This window comes from Haliotis cracherodii, unplaced genomic scaffold (assembly GCF_022045235.1).
Source record: "Haliotis cracherodii isolate W230 unplaced genomic scaffold, xgHalCrac1.p SCAF_23, whole genome shotgun sequence".
In the NCBI taxonomy this organism is placed as follows: domain Eukaryota; kingdom Metazoa; phylum Mollusca; class Gastropoda; order Lepetellida; family Haliotidae; genus Haliotis; species Haliotis cracherodii.
The window spans coordinates 6641039-6658740 of NW_027266279.1; the positions used below are offsets into that span (position 1 = coordinate 6641039).

At 41.5% G+C, this 17702-nt stretch overlaps 1 protein-coding gene across 1 annotated transcript in view; it reads right to left on the reverse strand.

The window, feature by feature from the left end:
• Positions 1 to 344: 344 nt before the first annotated feature.
• LOC139471733 (uncharacterized) overlaps positions 345 to 17702 on the reverse strand; it is a 48532-nt gene continuing 31174 nt past the window's right edge. Inside the window, exon 2 of the mRNA XM_071254214.1 lies at positions 345 to 1436. Within this exon, the coding sequence (XP_071110315.1) occupies positions 783 to 1436 (654 nt within the window). The 3' untranslated portion in view covers positions 345 to 782. The remainder of the gene's footprint in view (positions 1437 to 17702) is intronic.

Sequence of the window (17702 nt, forward strand, 5' to 3'; positions counted from 1 at the left end):
TGCATGTCATTGTTTCTCGGCAGTGTGGGTCATTAAATTAAATTACATCGTCGTAAAAAGTATTCTCACCTCTCGGTCTCAAACAAACGGTTTCTCTGAAATGCAAGGTTTCCGGGAATGTGCCCATTAATATGTTTGTCGACACTGAATGTGGTACCTACCGGACCTTTTTTTTGCACATTTATCCCTTAATGATCCTAAATGATACAATTTTTATCCTTTGGCTTAACCTGACGAGAAACTTACCCATTATGTGATAAAACTTGCTATTACCGCTATTGATTCGGACCTTGTCGCCTCATATACTGGATACGGTAGCTGTAATCAACAAGATAACGATCTCGTGAAAGTTACACTTTAATAATGATATGGATAGCAACAACGACGATGTATTAACAGGTGAGAGCTACTTAAGCAAAATCCAAGAGAAACTAAAGAAACTCATAGTCACAAAAATGAGCCTCGTCATAGCACCAATAGTTGAAGTAGCAACAATAAGATGACGAAATCAAAGAGATGAAGCAGAACACACCGATGGACCATATTTGCTCATGAGAAAGAATTTTGAATATTTCCTTCGCCAAATCCATTAATAAACGTTGAGAGTTCACTCAGATACAAGTTGACTGTCGTTACAATGTCCCCAGTGCTGAAATATTGTGCATTGTATTCCACACTACTGTGTTAGCTTACACAACCCTCGTGTTTTGTTTGAGCTGCATTCAAATGTTCTGGGAATGTTACAGCAGATTGTACTTCAGTGGGTGATAGTTCCGAGACCTTCACCCAATGATGTACCTCCCTCCGTTCAACACCAAGAACTGACGAGCACCAAACGGCCTGAAGTTTCTTGATTTAGAGTTCCCGCTTCTCTGATCATAGACATAATCCGGTGATCTTTTTGAACTTCCTTCCGGGACGTAGTTCTCAACAAAGTACTGCCATCCATCCGCAAGACGATCCATCACGTTCTGCATAGCCTCTTCTTCAACTTCATCCGTTTCTTCTGGTTCGTACATTGCGCTCTTCTTCCCTCTTAGCAACGCCATCAGGTTGCTTGGATACGCCCAGCGATCGTTACTAGGCGTGGGCTCATCCGACCAACTTCGCTTGGCACCACGAAGTATTGCCATCAAGTTGCTAGGATACCGCCATCTCTGATTGTCGTATCTGGTGGGCGTGTAGGAGCCGTAGTAATAACTAGGCCTCTTCTCCGACTCTGCCCATCTTTTGGAACGCGTGGGCCTGGTTTTTGTGGTGCCAGTATTATGGTGAAAATCCCATCCTCTAACAAATTTGTCAATGACTTCTCGCAGTCTGGTTTCATCTGATAGTTTGTCATATGACGCCGTCTCTGCGTCTTGTTTGTCTTCGGTGGAATGTCCCGTCCCCTGAACTGAAGCTAAATCTTGCTTGGATTGGTCACCATTTTCAGTCTGCAAAGAAACAAAGAATAGGAAATATAAGTGTATAATTAAAAGTCCTATACCATGCAACCTCGTTAGTCCGGTCCCTGTTAATCCAGGATGCCCACTCTTGGGTTTACTGCTTGGAACGCTTGCATTTTTTGTTTGAAGCTTAAACCTTTGCCTTTGTGGTCAAGCGAGACTTTATATTTAAATTGACAACAAAAAAAAGGTTGTAAGGGTTGTAATATATCTCATTGTTATTATATCTCATTCAATTAATATAATATATGTAAATATAAACATGGAAATAATTCTAAAACACACAAAACATGGAATCTGTTTTTTAGCTTACGAAAGAATGTCAGTGTTAGATCACAAACTTGCTCAGTTATATCGTTACTTTACGTGCCAAGGATCCAATATCTATTATTTCGCCGGCAGCATTTCCCTGCCTACGTTTTTCATTATCTACAGTATTCATTTCCCTGCTAACAGACGACAAGGAAGTATTAATCCATTTTCACCACGTCAAGGTGAGATATTTTACGTCCTAAAATGTCAACAACATAAAAGCACGCCACTAATGGAATGCCAAATGGCACACTTTTTATTATGCTTTTGTTTTAGACCCCGGTTCATATTCCCACAGACTTCATTAATCTTAGCACGAAAGGAAGACACGGTCACCCCACAGTGTTGATTCCGCAGGGTTTTCTATATACATTCTTAAATTATTTCGCTAGAGGTATTTTGTAATCTTTCAGCATTGATTATGTCCCCTTATGTCTTCATCGCACTTTGGAGATTGAAACTTTATCAATGACGCTTTATCACCAAGAAAACTTATCCCAGAACAAGCTTGAAAAGAAATAATTTTGCTGCAAAAATATCAAGCCTCCATACAAAATCCCAGGTGCATTTAATTTTATTTTGGTTCAATGCGTCAGCGGTTCGTGTCTGGATACATTTGACTGAATCCTGGCGTCATGTTTCATCACTTTTTCTGTTGTTTCTTCTTTATTGAAATGGGTGAATATTTTATCCGCTCTTTGCGATTAGCCAAACAAAATGACGTGCGACATTATCATTTGACTGCACGCGCTGTACCCTCGTATTTTCTAGTGACGAGCGAACACATTAGTGAGTGAGTGAGTGAGTTGGGTTTAACGCCGCTTTTAACAGTATTCCAGTTATATCACGGCGTGTCAGCTTTATGTGGGAGGAAAGCCCGAAGTAATGCAGGTCTCAGACGTTTACCACTTCAGTGAAACCCACGAGCACGGGTATGGTGCTGACATACCTAGAAACATAATCGGGGCGAACCGGGATTCAAACCCACAATCATAGGTTTCTGGCGCGCCCAAGGGACGCAACTCTGCACAGCAAATTGCGGCGCCTTAGACGACTGGGCCACCCGTGCCCCCCAGCGAACACATTAACCGCTTGGCTAACGCATCACCGCCTCATTATTGAAACGTGTCCCTTATCATCGTTGAATAAAAATATTCATATCCAAGCAAACAACACACACCGAGTGAAGGTTGGGCGTCACTAGTATTGATCAATTGCATATGTTTGGGGGTCCGTAGAAATTCCAGCGTCTGACAGAATAAGTAGATGTAGATAACCTTAACATGTTAATAAAACGTCAATACCAGAGAATAACCAGTCTCGATTAACCACCGCAACAGAATTCCATTGGAAGTAAAAGGCAAAATGGCGGTTAAAAATATTTGAATGGATCACTGAAAATCAGTGACGTCACAGGTGTTCACGGAAATGGAAAGCATGTCTTGCCCATCAGGGGATACCCGCTTCTCAAACAATTTGCAAAATGAGTAAAGACGTAAAGACGTAAAGACGCCGCAACGGAGTTCTCCTGCCATGTGGCCTGTAAACAAACCAGATGATCAAGTAATGGACACGAAAATTCAGTGACGCATTTACTGATATTGAAGATAAATTTGAACATATATTCAAACTTTATCTTCAAAATCAATTAATGCGTCACTGAATTTCTGTGTCCATCACTTGATTTTCGGTATTTGAACACATTGTCAAAAAGGGGGCACGGGTGTCCAAGTCGTCTAAGGCGCCGCGATTCGCTGTGCAGAGTTGCGTCCCTTGGGCACGCCAGAAACCTACGATTTTGGGTTCGAATCCCGGTTCGCCCCGATTATGTTTCTAGGTTTGTCAGCACCATACCCGTGCCCGTGGGTTTCACCGAAGTGGTGCACGTCTGAGACCTGCATCACTTCGGGCTCTCCTCCCACATAAAGCTGACACGCCGTGATATAACTGGAATACTGTTAAAAGCGGCGTTAAATCCAACTCACTCACATTGTCAAAGAGATAGCGAGCATTTGATTGCTGGAATTGAACAAGTGTTGACTGAATTCAGCTTGATTCTTGAGGTTTCTGTAGCCGGGCGTGTTAAAACGCCAACAGGAGACCAGCCGTTAATTTGTCATTGCCTCATATTTGTCGGAACATGGAACTCATATTGACATAAGATGACGAAGCGTAGTGCATGAATTGCACGACAAATAATTTCGCTTTAGTTTTGATGTTTACCTTGGGTAATGTGTCAGAATCCAAACTGCTCACGAAACTGCTTCAATCAAGCTTAGGATAAAGTCGGAATCGTACAGTGGACTTTCAGTAGGGATTTTGTTTGATTCTGGAAAGGATGTTGTCGCTTTTATTCACTTATAATATGAAAGTAACATTGTATAAAAATATCTCATTCGGCTTTATAGCCCATTTGGCGCAGAGTAACAATCAAATAATAGATGTCAACGTAATATAACTGACACATTGCGTAAACCGCCAACTCGCAAGCACACCTAAATCAATTATATAATTTGTTCCGGACGCTCTTGGCTGTTGGCGAGGACATGTGACACTAAGTTAATTAAATTGTTTCTGTCAAGCGGACAAAAGCTGTAATTGTCCTTCGTGATTGTTGGGAAAAAACAACGTTAACACTGTGTAATTAATTATCATGCGCTTTAAACCAATGGGAAATGCGATGTGTAGCTAGGATTTATAAGGTGATCAATCACGTCGCTCTGGTCCTGAACATGTAATTGTCAGACGAAGTGCTTTTAAAAAAAAGTGTACACATGAAAACCCCTCAAGTGACAGGTCATTTTCCCTTTGAATAAGTCCTCTCATAAATTATGTTTACATTTATCAGCGTCCAATACGGTTCTTGCACTAAAGCAATGACATGAAACCTAAATCCATCCTAATCATGCCTAAGTGGCAGGGGTTAAATTTACGTTGTCCCTGGCTTGGCAGAGCAAGCATTCTGGAGTCGTGTCATCGGAAATGAAGTCCATCATTTTGATTAATTTTGTCACCTCGAGAGCAACCAGCACTTCCACTGGTGACTATCGATAAAAGTTCCCTATGAGATATAGAAGCAGGGACTATGTTATTGTATTGACAGAAGCTGAGCTAGTTTGAAAGTAAACACACGGGAACAGTTAGTCAATAGAATGATTGCTACATGCGATTTTGCGTCCCCCTGAAAATGATTTGCCAATTATATGAATTGAAGCACTCAATTAAGTCCAACCGATACAATTAAGATGATCGATTAGTACATATTTGTGTTGCAATGACGTCGAACAAAACCAAGTGTTTACCTAAACGATTATTTTAATGTCCTCTGCGCCTTTCAGCAATCGACCCGTGAAGATCCGAGGTGGAAAAGGTCTTCAGCGACCCATGTTTGCCGTAAATGTTGACAATGCTTGTCGTAAAAGGCGACTTACGGGATCGGGTGGTCAGGCTCACTGACTTGGTAAATGCATGCCATCGATCCCAATTGCGTGAATCGATGCTCATGATGTCAATCTCTTGATTGTCTAGTCCACACTCGATTATTAACAGACCGCCGTCAAAAAGCTGGAATATTACTAAGTGCGGCGTTAAAGAACAAACAAACAAACAAATCAGAATAAATTTTCTATGAGCAGTATTTAAGTTACCAATGAGGCAAACAATTGTCATCTCTCGTTCACCTGCTCTCACAGAATAGGACTTGCCAGAATTGCATCTGAAATATATATAATACATGGAGAAATATACGTGAATAATACGAGTTGACAATTCTTTTAGCTATGCTCCTTTGCGCTGAGACGGAACCCCGTCGCAAAAAAATGGCCAGGAAGGGGGTACGAGTCGCTATTCGGCTTGTCCCGGAATAAGACGAGTTGGTCACGAATGATATCCGACATCACCACAGTGCCCTGGAGGTTTCAGAGGTAGAATTAGAAAGTGCTCAATGCGTGTCGCTATAATGTCATCGTACCTCGGGGGTTCAGATGGTTGTTGACGTTTTTCAACCGCTGCATTGTATGGTCAAGACTTCATTATTTACAGGTTGCATTGTTGCTGACTGGGTCGAAATAGAACACTCATTTACTTGCTGTGGGCAAAGTAAAACATTGTCAGAGAACTGAATGAGATGGTACGTAGCGCGATATGGAAACAACTGCTGAAGAAAGAGGGGTGGACAAATAACTAATCAATAATACATCGAGTTCAAAACGGTTTTGTCTTGTATTGAGATATTAGACCGTCTCCATGGTTTACTGGATAGTGTGTCTGCGCGAAGATCAGTCGGGTAGCCTAGTGGGTAAAGCATTCGCTCGTCACGCCGAAGACCCGGGTTCGATTTCCGACTGGGTACCATGTGTGAAGCCCATTTCCGCCGTGATATTGCTGGAATATTGCCAAAAAAGCGGCGTAACACCATACGCACTCACTCACTCACTGTTACCCTACCTTCGACATTACGGGGATGAAACAAGGAAGGTTCGGAGTCAGTATGATTGGGTATCCATGTTAAACTGCGGCATGGTACCCCAGCTGGCTGGAACTATTAAATCGGCATTAGTCCGGCTAGTACAAGCAGACCGTTTCGGAAGTGATGCTACCATCCCTGTGTATCTGTCCGGACTAGTAGAAGCAGCTACACACATACGTGCATGCACGTTGCTATATGAATGCAAGATTTTTTAATGCGACGAAAAACATCTGTCTGTCTGAGTTCCTCCTTGCATGATTATACTACTGTTTCAAGACATTTCAAGAATGGAGGTAGAGTTTCTGGAAGCAAACTTGCGAACGTTCACATTTCCTTCAACAAATTTAAACATTACACTAATGTTCAAAACTAACCTCTCCTCGATTTCGCACCAAAGACGTGATCGCGAAAAGGTCTGTTTGTGCATTACTGTACAAGTGAGTTCAGTGTATTTCCTGTAAACCATTCCACAAGGGAACCCTAGAAGAATAAAGGAACGATCAACTCTTTTATTTCAGTTCTGCTCAAGGGGTTGAAAATAGACCAGAGTGCTTGTTTTATCAAAACTATGCCCTGGGATCAGTGAGAGAATGTAACCTTCGATAAGCTTTGTTTGTTTATTTGTTCTCTCAGCAATATTCCAGTTTTATGGCGGCGGTATGTAAATAATCGAGTCTGGACCAGACAATCCATTGATTGATATCATGAGCATCGATCCACGCAATTGGGATACAATGACATACAACTAGGTCAGCGAGCCTGACCACCCGATCCCTTTAGTCTTACGACAAGCATAGTCGCCTTTTGCAGCAAGCATGTGTTGCTGAAGACCTACTCTAACCCGCATCTTCACGGGATTCCTCGATAAGGACTGCGATACATGGGGTCAGACAATATGTTTAGTTAGCAACCAATTATCTTGGCAGCGCAATAATTAAAATTAGCATCACTAAGAGGGAATTCATCCTCGTTTGTTGTTCCCTGAGGCCCTTAATGTATGCGAGTATTACCATGTGACCACGCTTGTAACACCTCATATGTACTGACCTCATCAGACGAGGTAATAGCTTGTCTGTGGTGTTAACGCAGATGGTCAGGTTACGTTAATGGAGTGACAATGCGCCATCATGTACCACTTAGTTTACACCTTCCCTCTGCGCTTTCAAACAGGACGCACAGGGTGATTTAGACCAACGCGTCCGACTGGTGTTGAACTTCGTCCTCATTAATCACCTACTAAATACTGTCGACATAACATTCAGCGCCAACGAATCTAGGTTATCCGTCAAAGGCGAAAGAGCGGTGACAATTATATGAAGGGAGTACTAAAAATCAGTGATGATACCATGTGTTCGCGAAAAGTATGTGAGAGTTTTACCCTTGTATGGAGACTATTATGTCTCGGAAGCCAACATACAGTTGCAGGCTTATGATTGCAAATAAGATTTTATGTTGTAAGGGATAACACAACTGGTGCAACCCTGGATCACGTTTGAGTGAGTGAGTGAGTGAGTGAGTATGGTTTTACGCCGCTTTTAGCAATATTCCAGCAATATCACGGCGGGGGGACACCAGAAATGGGCTTCACACATTGTACCCATGTCGGGAATCGAACCCGGGTCTTCAGCGTGACGAGCAAACGCTTAAACCACTAGGCTACCCGACCGCCCCGGATCACGTTTGAAGTAAAGGAAGATTATGCTAAAACATAATTTGTGAAACATTGATTCTGTACGAGTTTCTCTGTGAGGACAGGAGGACTTCGATTAACCCTCGATGCGCACCGCCTTCACTATCCATCAAATACCATTGTGGAGGATTTAGGTATGAGATCGATTGATATCACAACTCATCACAAACATTTTAACAGCCACGCATTCAAGCACCAGAATACCAAAACCTCGAACACAGAAATAATAGCATCACCACACTGTATTGTTAAACAAAGATTATATTGGTCTCGGACGCAGTGACAGTTCATTTGTCATGATGTGGAGACAATGCTTTGTAATTCCTGGTACTGTGTTGCATTGAATTGTTCCAAGATGATCAAAGTCGCACTGTCAGCCCCCGGGGCCAGCTGACATGATTCACATGCAATGTAAGTTAACACGTGTCCCATGGCTTGCATATTGCCAGGATAAGTCACTAACCCCTTCATCAATAATGGAATTTGATGGAAGAACACATTCTAAGATCAAGGGACGTGGACTAGCTGGGGGAAACCATGACCATATTTGATTTCAGATACACCAATATTCACTTGATCTTTGTCATGTGAATTTGATCTTCTACAAAGTAGTAGGATTGATTTATGTAAAAATAAAGTTAACATTATGGCGGAGTTAATAGGGCCGGAAGAACGTAACGCTAATCTGATTTTACTCTTTTTGAGTTGTCTTATTTCAGGTCCTGCAGCTTCCTGATATAGAAAGGGGAATTAATTGTTTATGGGTTTTTAAAATGATGCTGATGTATTTTATTCATTTAAATCATGTGGAGAATACATTACATTTGGGGTAAAACAATTTGCAGTCATGGTTTTAAAACGATGGCTGATTGATGAAACGATACTGTTTAGTAATTAATTTTAGCATAAGGGGGCACGGGTGGCCCAGTCGTCTAAGGCGCCGCGATTCGCCGTGCAGAGTTGCGTCCCTTGGGCGCGCCAGAAACCTATGATTGTGGGTTTGAATCCCGGTTCGCCCCGATTATGTTTCTAGGTATGTCAGCACCGTACCCGGTGCTCGTGGGTTTCACCGAAGTGGTAAACGTCTGAGACCTGCATCACTTCGGGCTTTCCTCCCACGACTCACTCACTCACTCACTAACTTTAGCATAACAAAGGCAGTGAATGATACAGGCTGCAAACGCCGAAATAGCAACAATTTCAAACACTGTTCTAGACAAAGCACCACTGCGAAAAACACTGTTCCACAAACGAAGCCACTGTGCTCCAGCGACAGTGCGTCAGTCCTATTAATAACACACTGACCTTTGGCGTCGTGTTCTCAAGTAGGCTACCCACTGGTCAGTTAAAATGATACAACCAACATAATTTCGACAAAGATTGTCATGTTTGCTTTCCGGTAACGCTCCAGATCGAAGCATGTCTGTAATACTAGCTCTATTTCCATACCAAGTATAATCCTATTTTCCACATTACACAAGCATAGCTCAAAGCAAATCATACTTTGTTAGCGGACACAGACGCTCTCCGTGTTGTATCGTGACATTTAGCCAACAATTGATCATGGGCTTGTTAAGGCAAATACCAGTGTACGCCTGTTAATTCAGATGTCATAATTGGCCATCTGTTTTGTCACTGTTCCCATTTCCCGAGTGAGTCATGTTGAATACCTCTTCTGCTTAAGCCAGATAAACACGTGGCTAGTAATGGGAGAAAAGACGAAATGTAACGTCGCTTTTAACAGAAGATTCGACGTTTCGACCCTCACTAATTACCAGACAGTTAACATCCTGGCAAGTGTGTCATCGTGTTTGGCACAAACACTATACCCAATCAAGTAAGATTGTAATTATATCATGTATAGAGAAGCGACAAAACAATTTCAATATTCGTAAGAAGGCAAGTCAATTGTTAATCTGTAAACACACGGGAACATCTGGCACAAGTCCATATAGGGAATTGCATCGAACATCAATATTGTTACTGATGCGTCAAATGTCCTCCACCTGTCTCCTGTACAAACATCCTCTAATGAGGCCTTGAATATAACCAAAGAAATAGGCCAGAGAAATGGATCGTGTGCATCTGTATAATTGGAACTGAAATCTGGCGCAAACGCAAATTATTATTACTTGTTCTTGTATTTAAATTTTGAATATTCAACTTAAATACAGTAAACTACGTTTATAGCGAACACGCTTATAACGAGCTGACGAATATTACGAACTTACTTATTCGTCCCGACTATTTGCTGTAGTTATGCTGTATATATGCTTATAACGAACTTCGGTTGTAACGAACTAAAATTAGTGGTCCTTTTGAGTTCGTTATAACTGTCTGTTCGTCCAATTTAAATGTTATGATTATACCAAGTCGCATTTATCATGGGTACCCTCTTCACACTATACTCACTACCAGCTGACCAGTACTTGTTTTATCCCGTCAATGCCGAGCTCAGGCAGGGAAACAACAAGAACCATCTCTTGATGCGGCCTGGGTTCGAACAGCAGATCTTCCGCTCCCTGGGCAGACGCTCTATCTAATAGACCACGGAGGCGGTCTGAGTGCCAAGAAGAGATGACAGCGAGTCTCGAAAGTGACAGTGAAGTGGAGACGGAAGGCCTCCCAATATGATTAAATATGGCAGTTTGACAAATCCAGTGTCACAAACCCCATCAAAAGAGTCATAACATCTGAAGATGTATAACCTTTGAAATAATCGTTCATTTGATGATAGGTGAATCGATTAGGCACTTCAAAGGCTGTCTCGCAGTAATCCCATCTAGAAAGCAGACATTAAATGTTTAGCAATAAAAGTAATATTGCATTCGACCCAGAATGACATTAAGTAAACCCATAATAGGGACATCATAACATAGATTGACGCGAAAGGGAGTGTAGTCATTGTATTGCAACGCCAAACGCTAAAGTAGATGGACAAAACCATGTACAAGAATTATAACAAGAATAAGAGAACCAGTCGAAAAGGGTTAGTACAAAGTTAATGTTACATCGGCAGCATTTATGGAAAAGAAGTATTGGGTGACTAAACGGGTTATGGCGAACATACGATTTTGGTCATGCAGTGTTATAAAATTACTGCAGACACTATTAATGGTTATTGCGAGACGACCGGGATATCAAGATTTGCTTATTCTCTTTCATTAATCTTACAATGCCTTGACATCAAATGAATCAATTCAGCCTTGTGGTTTACTGATATGACATTGAACTTTGGACGTCTCGACGTCCCGTGACGCTAAATGGCATCGTTTGGCAGCCATTATGGATTAAAGGTTTTAGCCATGCAGTTTACCATTGTTCTGAGTACCTTACCTCGTCTCAGCAAATCTGCTCCTCTCAAACGCTCCCAAACTTTCCAAATTGTATGTCCATGCATCATACTGCAAAGTTACCAGAAAACTTGCTGAGATTCGATGGTTGCCAAATTGAGACGTACTTCTTGGCCAAAGTTTTCATTATTGTGTTGTCATGACTTCTTTCTGACATTTTGGCATGGAAATTTATCATGTAAAGTAATTGCAGAAGGTGTTTGATGTATTGTTATTGGCTGCTGAAGAGCCTCTGGCTCTCATCATATGGCATTTGTCGTTTTCGTAGGATAGACATTTTCCGCAGTCGTTTCCTTTGAATCTAGCAGCTGCAGTACTTTCAAAATGTGAAAAGATTAAATTCATACTTTCTTCATCAAAAGTCTTTAATCGCTGTTAGATTGGTTGCGGCCATTGTGGATTTTACTTCTGATGTAACGTTTCTCATTGATTCTGCCTTAAAATTCGCATCTTAATTAGTTTTGCATAACAAAGATTGGAAGTTGGCATTGCGTGGTGAAATCATAGGTTCGTGTGTCAAAATGTGATTTGTTTAGTTCCTTATTGGATTCCACTAGTTTCTAATTAGATTACATTGCAAAAGCCGCATCTGCTGTTTCGTCGTAGAAAACATTCCACCTTGACATGACCCAATGTCATTAGACGCTGAACATTTCGTATTCTTAGTTGCTCGTGAAATGTCGGTTTTTTTGGCAACCATATTGGATTGAAGACTGTCTGAATGCATTTATTAAAAAAAACGGCACGGAACATCAAAAATCTCATAAATGAACAAAATTGACACAGGTTCCGCCGACGAAGTAAAGGTGTTTATAACGGATTATGTCGACTCTTCTTTCGACGAAGCGTCAGTGAAATATGAGATACTCTCATTAACTGCCTTCCTATGGACGGAGCATCAGGCGTAAAATATTACAATAAATTGGCAGGGGTTTTATTACAATATACTCGGGGACACTCGGACATGACTTAAAACTTCCAAAATTGTAAGAGATATTTGTTTTTGGTAATAGTTTCATGATACTGAACGAAAAGGGGAAAACATTACAATCGCTTATGAAGTATGACAGCAGGTGTTATAACCGCCAATGATTTTGAAGGACGATAGGTTTAGAATGGGAAATTTCAAGGTTGAAGTGTTTGGATCGGTAGTGCGTTATACTGCCACGATTTGTCAAACATTCATTCACTCGACGAGATATAATTGCGTATAAGTCTAACAACGGCGATTTGAGGGTGTCAGTTCCACTTCTCTTACAGCGACTGGTAAAGTTCAGCCAACGTGGTCGGCGGCCTTTGACGCTGACGCACACGTCTCCCTTTCATGTCCTAGACATGTTATACATTGGGGAAAAGGCTCGTTGCTGGCCATGGCATTCTATGGATCTTGTGGTGCTGGGGGTGTGCATTTACGATTCGTGCACAATGAACACGGGCGTTGTCGTCCTGAAAGACAAACGTCGACCAACACGCCTTGCAAACGGGACAGCGAAGGGTGTCAGTGCGTTGTCCCAATAGTCCTGTCCAGTGACCCTTCCTTGCAGAGTATGGAATGGGGCTCACTCTGTCATAGTGATGCCTCTCCAAATCATAACCTATACACCGCTAAATCTGTCATGAGGTCTTAGGTTGACATTGGCTTGACGTTAATTACGACGTCGCCAGGCATGACCACGCCTGTCACGGAAGTGCAATGTCAATTTGCACTCGTGTGAAAACATGACACGTGACCAGCGACGATGGCCCCAGTTTTCACGTTGTATAGATCATTGACATCTGTTGGTAACATGACAATTTGTGGCCGTCGAGACTGGAGATGAGCTGCATGGAGGCAATTTCAAATCGCCTCCCGTACCTCGGACTCCTGTGGCCAGATGAAAGTTTACAGCAATTTGATTCGTCGTTTGAGCTCGATTTCGTAGAGCCTGGTTTCGGACCAATCGCGCCTGTACTCTTGTCGTTGGCCTGGGAAGCCCTGAACGGCTCGATCGTCAACAGTTTGGTTTGTTGGAATCTATTCCATAGTCTGCTAATCGTAGACTGTGGAGCATTGAACGTATTGGCCACTGCACGCTGACTTCTGCCAGTATCCAGCATGACAATAGACTGAAGACGCTCTGCGCGTTGCAGACGCCGCATCGCTAGTTCATACACAAACAATGACTGTCAAGTAAATCACAACTGTATCAACTGTATGATAGCAGAATCAACACGATTGACAGAAATAACAGTCCATCGAGATCAATCAACCTTCCTTGAAAGTGTCAAAATCAGGAATGACACCCCTCGCGCGTGTCAGATGCTACTGCGTGGGGCACATGAAAACGTTTTCCAGACATAAACTTTCTTGAATAGGATGTTTGTCAACACTTATTTTTGTTCTAATACTTGGTAAAACGTTTATAGTTCATGATTCCCTATTTTTTTAGAGTACCTTTTGAAAGTCTATTTTTGTAAACGTATGGTCTTATTTGTTAAAGAGAGAGTGACAATTTAATCCATATGACGGGAATTGCTGTGAACGTTGAACCTTATTCTACTAGAGCCATAAAATGTTCAATCTTGCTAATTGTGGTAGATGGTGTGATTCTTTTATTTGAGGTTTGAAAATTTCCGTTGTATACGTAAAGCCAGTCATATAAGCTCTGGTCTAAATTGAGCTACAGCTGTAAGACGTTTAGTTGTAAAGAGTTTGACAGGGCAGCCATTACCGGAATCGTCATCCTCCGTACAGGATTCATATCTGAGGTTTTAATGCATGAAGAAAGTGTTTATAAAACCGGAAGTTAGACAATACAGACACTAATAGTTGGTTGCAAAACGAGCTTTTACCATGGGATTTTCAGGTTTATGATAAGAACCTGTTTTCCGAAACCGCAAATGTCATACAGTCGAACCCTGTTATCTCGATTGAACTGATATATCGAACGTATTCTCCGGTCCGGACCGCCTCACTAAATAAATGCATACAAATTTGCCCGCTTATCTCGAAGTCGAGATAAAATGACAAAGCGATCCCAACTGTGACTCTACTTAAGAACAGTTTTGAGTGAGTGAGTTAGTGAGTATGGTTTTAGGTCGTGTTTAGCAATATTCCAATATTTCGGGTGTCACGGTGGGGGACAGCAGAAATGGGCTTCACAAATTGTACCCATGTCGGGAATCGAACTCGGGTCTTCGGTGTGACGAGCGAACACTTTAACCACAAGGCTACACGACCGCCCCAGAACAGTTTTGCACATGTAGTACCATTCCCAACACATCTAACACTTCTAATCCAATGGTAATGGTAATCTTTATTGACAAATACAACATCGTGAGTAGACATGCGTAAAAAACATGGCGGCACTTCCTGGTTACATCACTACTGATCAATGTCGCATTAAAGGAATCAAAGCTGCGTGACGCTACTCACAATATCCAAGTTATGAATTAACAAGCTTGAGGTGAGAGTGTAACATTAAATTACACTGAACATGATTTGTCACAATTGTCATCGATGATTGCCTGTGAAATACACTTCAAATTGTCATCGCATACACATGTTGTCCTCTTATTGTCCCGTAAATGCAATCGCACTGCCATTGATCTTATTACTTTTACTTCATTAGTCTTTTGTATTACAAAAACAGACAATTATAATAATTTTGTTATAAACTGAGATAGAAATATGGGACATTGTGGTTTGAGATTCAAATTAAGTGTATATGTTTTGTTCGAGACAGGACAGAAGGTATCTGTTTCCTTATCAAGGGTTAAGCCAGACGCATTTCCATCTGAAGGCTACCTTAGTTAGCTAAAAGGATTATGAAGACTGGTTCGTTGCTGTCGTCTCAAACACCATGGGCATCTATCTCAGTCTTGATTTCAGGGGGCGGTTGGATAGCCTAGTGGTTAAAGCGTTAGCTCGTCACGCCGAAGACCCGGGTTCGATTCCCGACATGGGGACAATGTTTGAAGCCCATTTCTGGTGTCCCCCGCCGTGATGTTGCTGGAATATTGCTAAAAGCGGCGTAAAACCTCACTCACTCACTTGATTTCAGATGAGAAAGAGTGTACTTGGAGCCCTACATCGCTTCTCTCTCATCTATATATATTGTTGTGTTATTTATTATTATTATTAGTTACAGATTAAAATAAAAAGTGCAATAAAGGCACATTTTCTCAAAAACAATGTAAGTCAGAGAAATTTTACACTCTGATCTTACTGGTCATGATCTCAAATGAGTTCGAAACTTAGTGTCGTATAGTTGTTGTTTTTTTCAGAGTTATGGCCCTTGCTCCGAGCTTTTCATACTGCGTGAATTGGGGACAAGTTTTCTGATAAACTACTGAAGTTGCACGACTTAAAAGTGTATGCATATCAAGGAAGAGATATAATCTTGTCAAGATTGAGTTCGAAAACTGGCCCCCGATCTATGTTATTTTACTTGGTGCATTGTGCACGTGTCTGCAATGTGGACAGGTTTTCTCAGAAACTACTGAAGTTACTTATCAAGACTGAGCTATTTTTCCAGTGAAGGGGCATTTTGAGTGTATTAAGTTAATCAGTGCGGCGTAAATCAACAAACTAGCAAAACAAAGTTATACAACATTTACCGTAATAGTGAGTGAGTGAGTGAGTGAGTGAGTGAGTATGGTTTTACGCCGCTTTTAGCAATATTCCAGCAATATCACGGCAGGGGGACACCAGAAATGGGCTCCACACATTGTACCCATGTCTGCAATGTGGACAGGTTTTCTCAGAAACTACTGAAGTTACTTATCAAGATTGAGCTATTTTTCCAGTGAAGGGGCATTTTGAGTGTATTAAGTTAATCATTTCTGTCTGATGACATAAAGCGACCCAAGTGTCTATCTCTTTCTTAAAACATATTGCACTCAATTTATAGTTTATATTCACTACTATATGAACAAACAAATTTTAATGTGCCCCATGGCGGGGGATAGTGATAACGCTGTTTTCTAGTTATTAAGCACACTACATGTATGTATTATATACACTGTGACAGGTATTTCCCGCACGATAAGAAAGAGTGATAGAATATTGGGGTAAATGTCTGATTAAATTTATACTTGGCAGCTATGTGGATCGTCTCAGACGATCGCGGCGAGCATGGGGACGTGGGAAGATGATTTGCGGAACCCCCGGTGACTACGTGTGTATGAACCTATTATTAAATTCAGAGATAATTCAGCTTTATGTGTATAACCCCTAGGGCGCAGCGTGGGTTGTATACTCCACAGGGAGCTGAGAATACAATTTTGATGCACACAGATCTATTCCGATTCGCAGTCTAGCGCAATAGAACTGGCCAATTTCTAGTATCTAATTTTCAGCCAGACAAGTGCTTGAATGGAAAAAACACACAAGAGAATGTCTGACAATGTCCAACAATTCTGATTCTGATTTGTGATCTGTGATAGAAGTGACCTCAAAAGAAACTAAATTAACACAATGCAAGTACTTTTTCTGTAGAAATCCCATGAATACTTGCATCATAATCACATTCTTGACAAACAAAATATCAGACGAGAAAAAGTTTTGAAATTGTAATTCATAGAATATATTTTATTCTGTTTCAAGTTAACTTATTATTTCGCATTTCTCGAGCAAATATCAGTGTATTAAAAACAATTCGACGAAGCAATTTGAAACCAAAGGAAAGCTGCAACATGCCGAGACACCCGTGGTGTGCACAGATGAGGTGTGGTTTGGCAGTAGTCCATTTATACGTCAATAATAAACGTTTACGATTACCGATCCCGCTAAGCGGAAGCGACAAAATTGCTAGCTGCCAACACAGACGCTTGATATCCGTTGATTTGTGTTGACCCTAGCGGTGGAGGTGAATACGATACAGACAACCATTTCTTTCCCAAATGACAACATGCAGCCAGATCGAGGTCACTGGGTTGTATTCCCATCGCTTATATTTCTTTACGAACATAATTTGAGGCGTGTGTCTAACTTGTTAATAATATGAACTGACTTTGAATTCCCCGGTGGAGATTCGGCTAAGAATTAGTCTTCAGCAACCACGGCCATGCTTGTCGGACGAGGCGCCTAACGGAATAGAGCTGTTGTATGTCATTGTATCCCAATTGCGCAGATCGATGGTCATGATGTCAATATTTGGATTGTCTGGTCCAGATTCGATTATTTACAGGCCGCCGTCAAATAGCTGGAATATTGCTGAGTGCGGCGTAAATCAACAAACTAGCAAAACAAAGTTATACAACATTTACCGTAATAGTGAGTGAGTGAGTATGGTTTTACGCCGCTTTTAGCAATATTCCAGCAATATCACGGCGGGGGGACACCAGAAATGGCCTTCACATATTGTACCCATGTAGGGAATCGAACCCGGGTCTACCGTAATACATGATCAGTCAGACAAGCGGCTAATAGCACGATTAACGATCCCCGC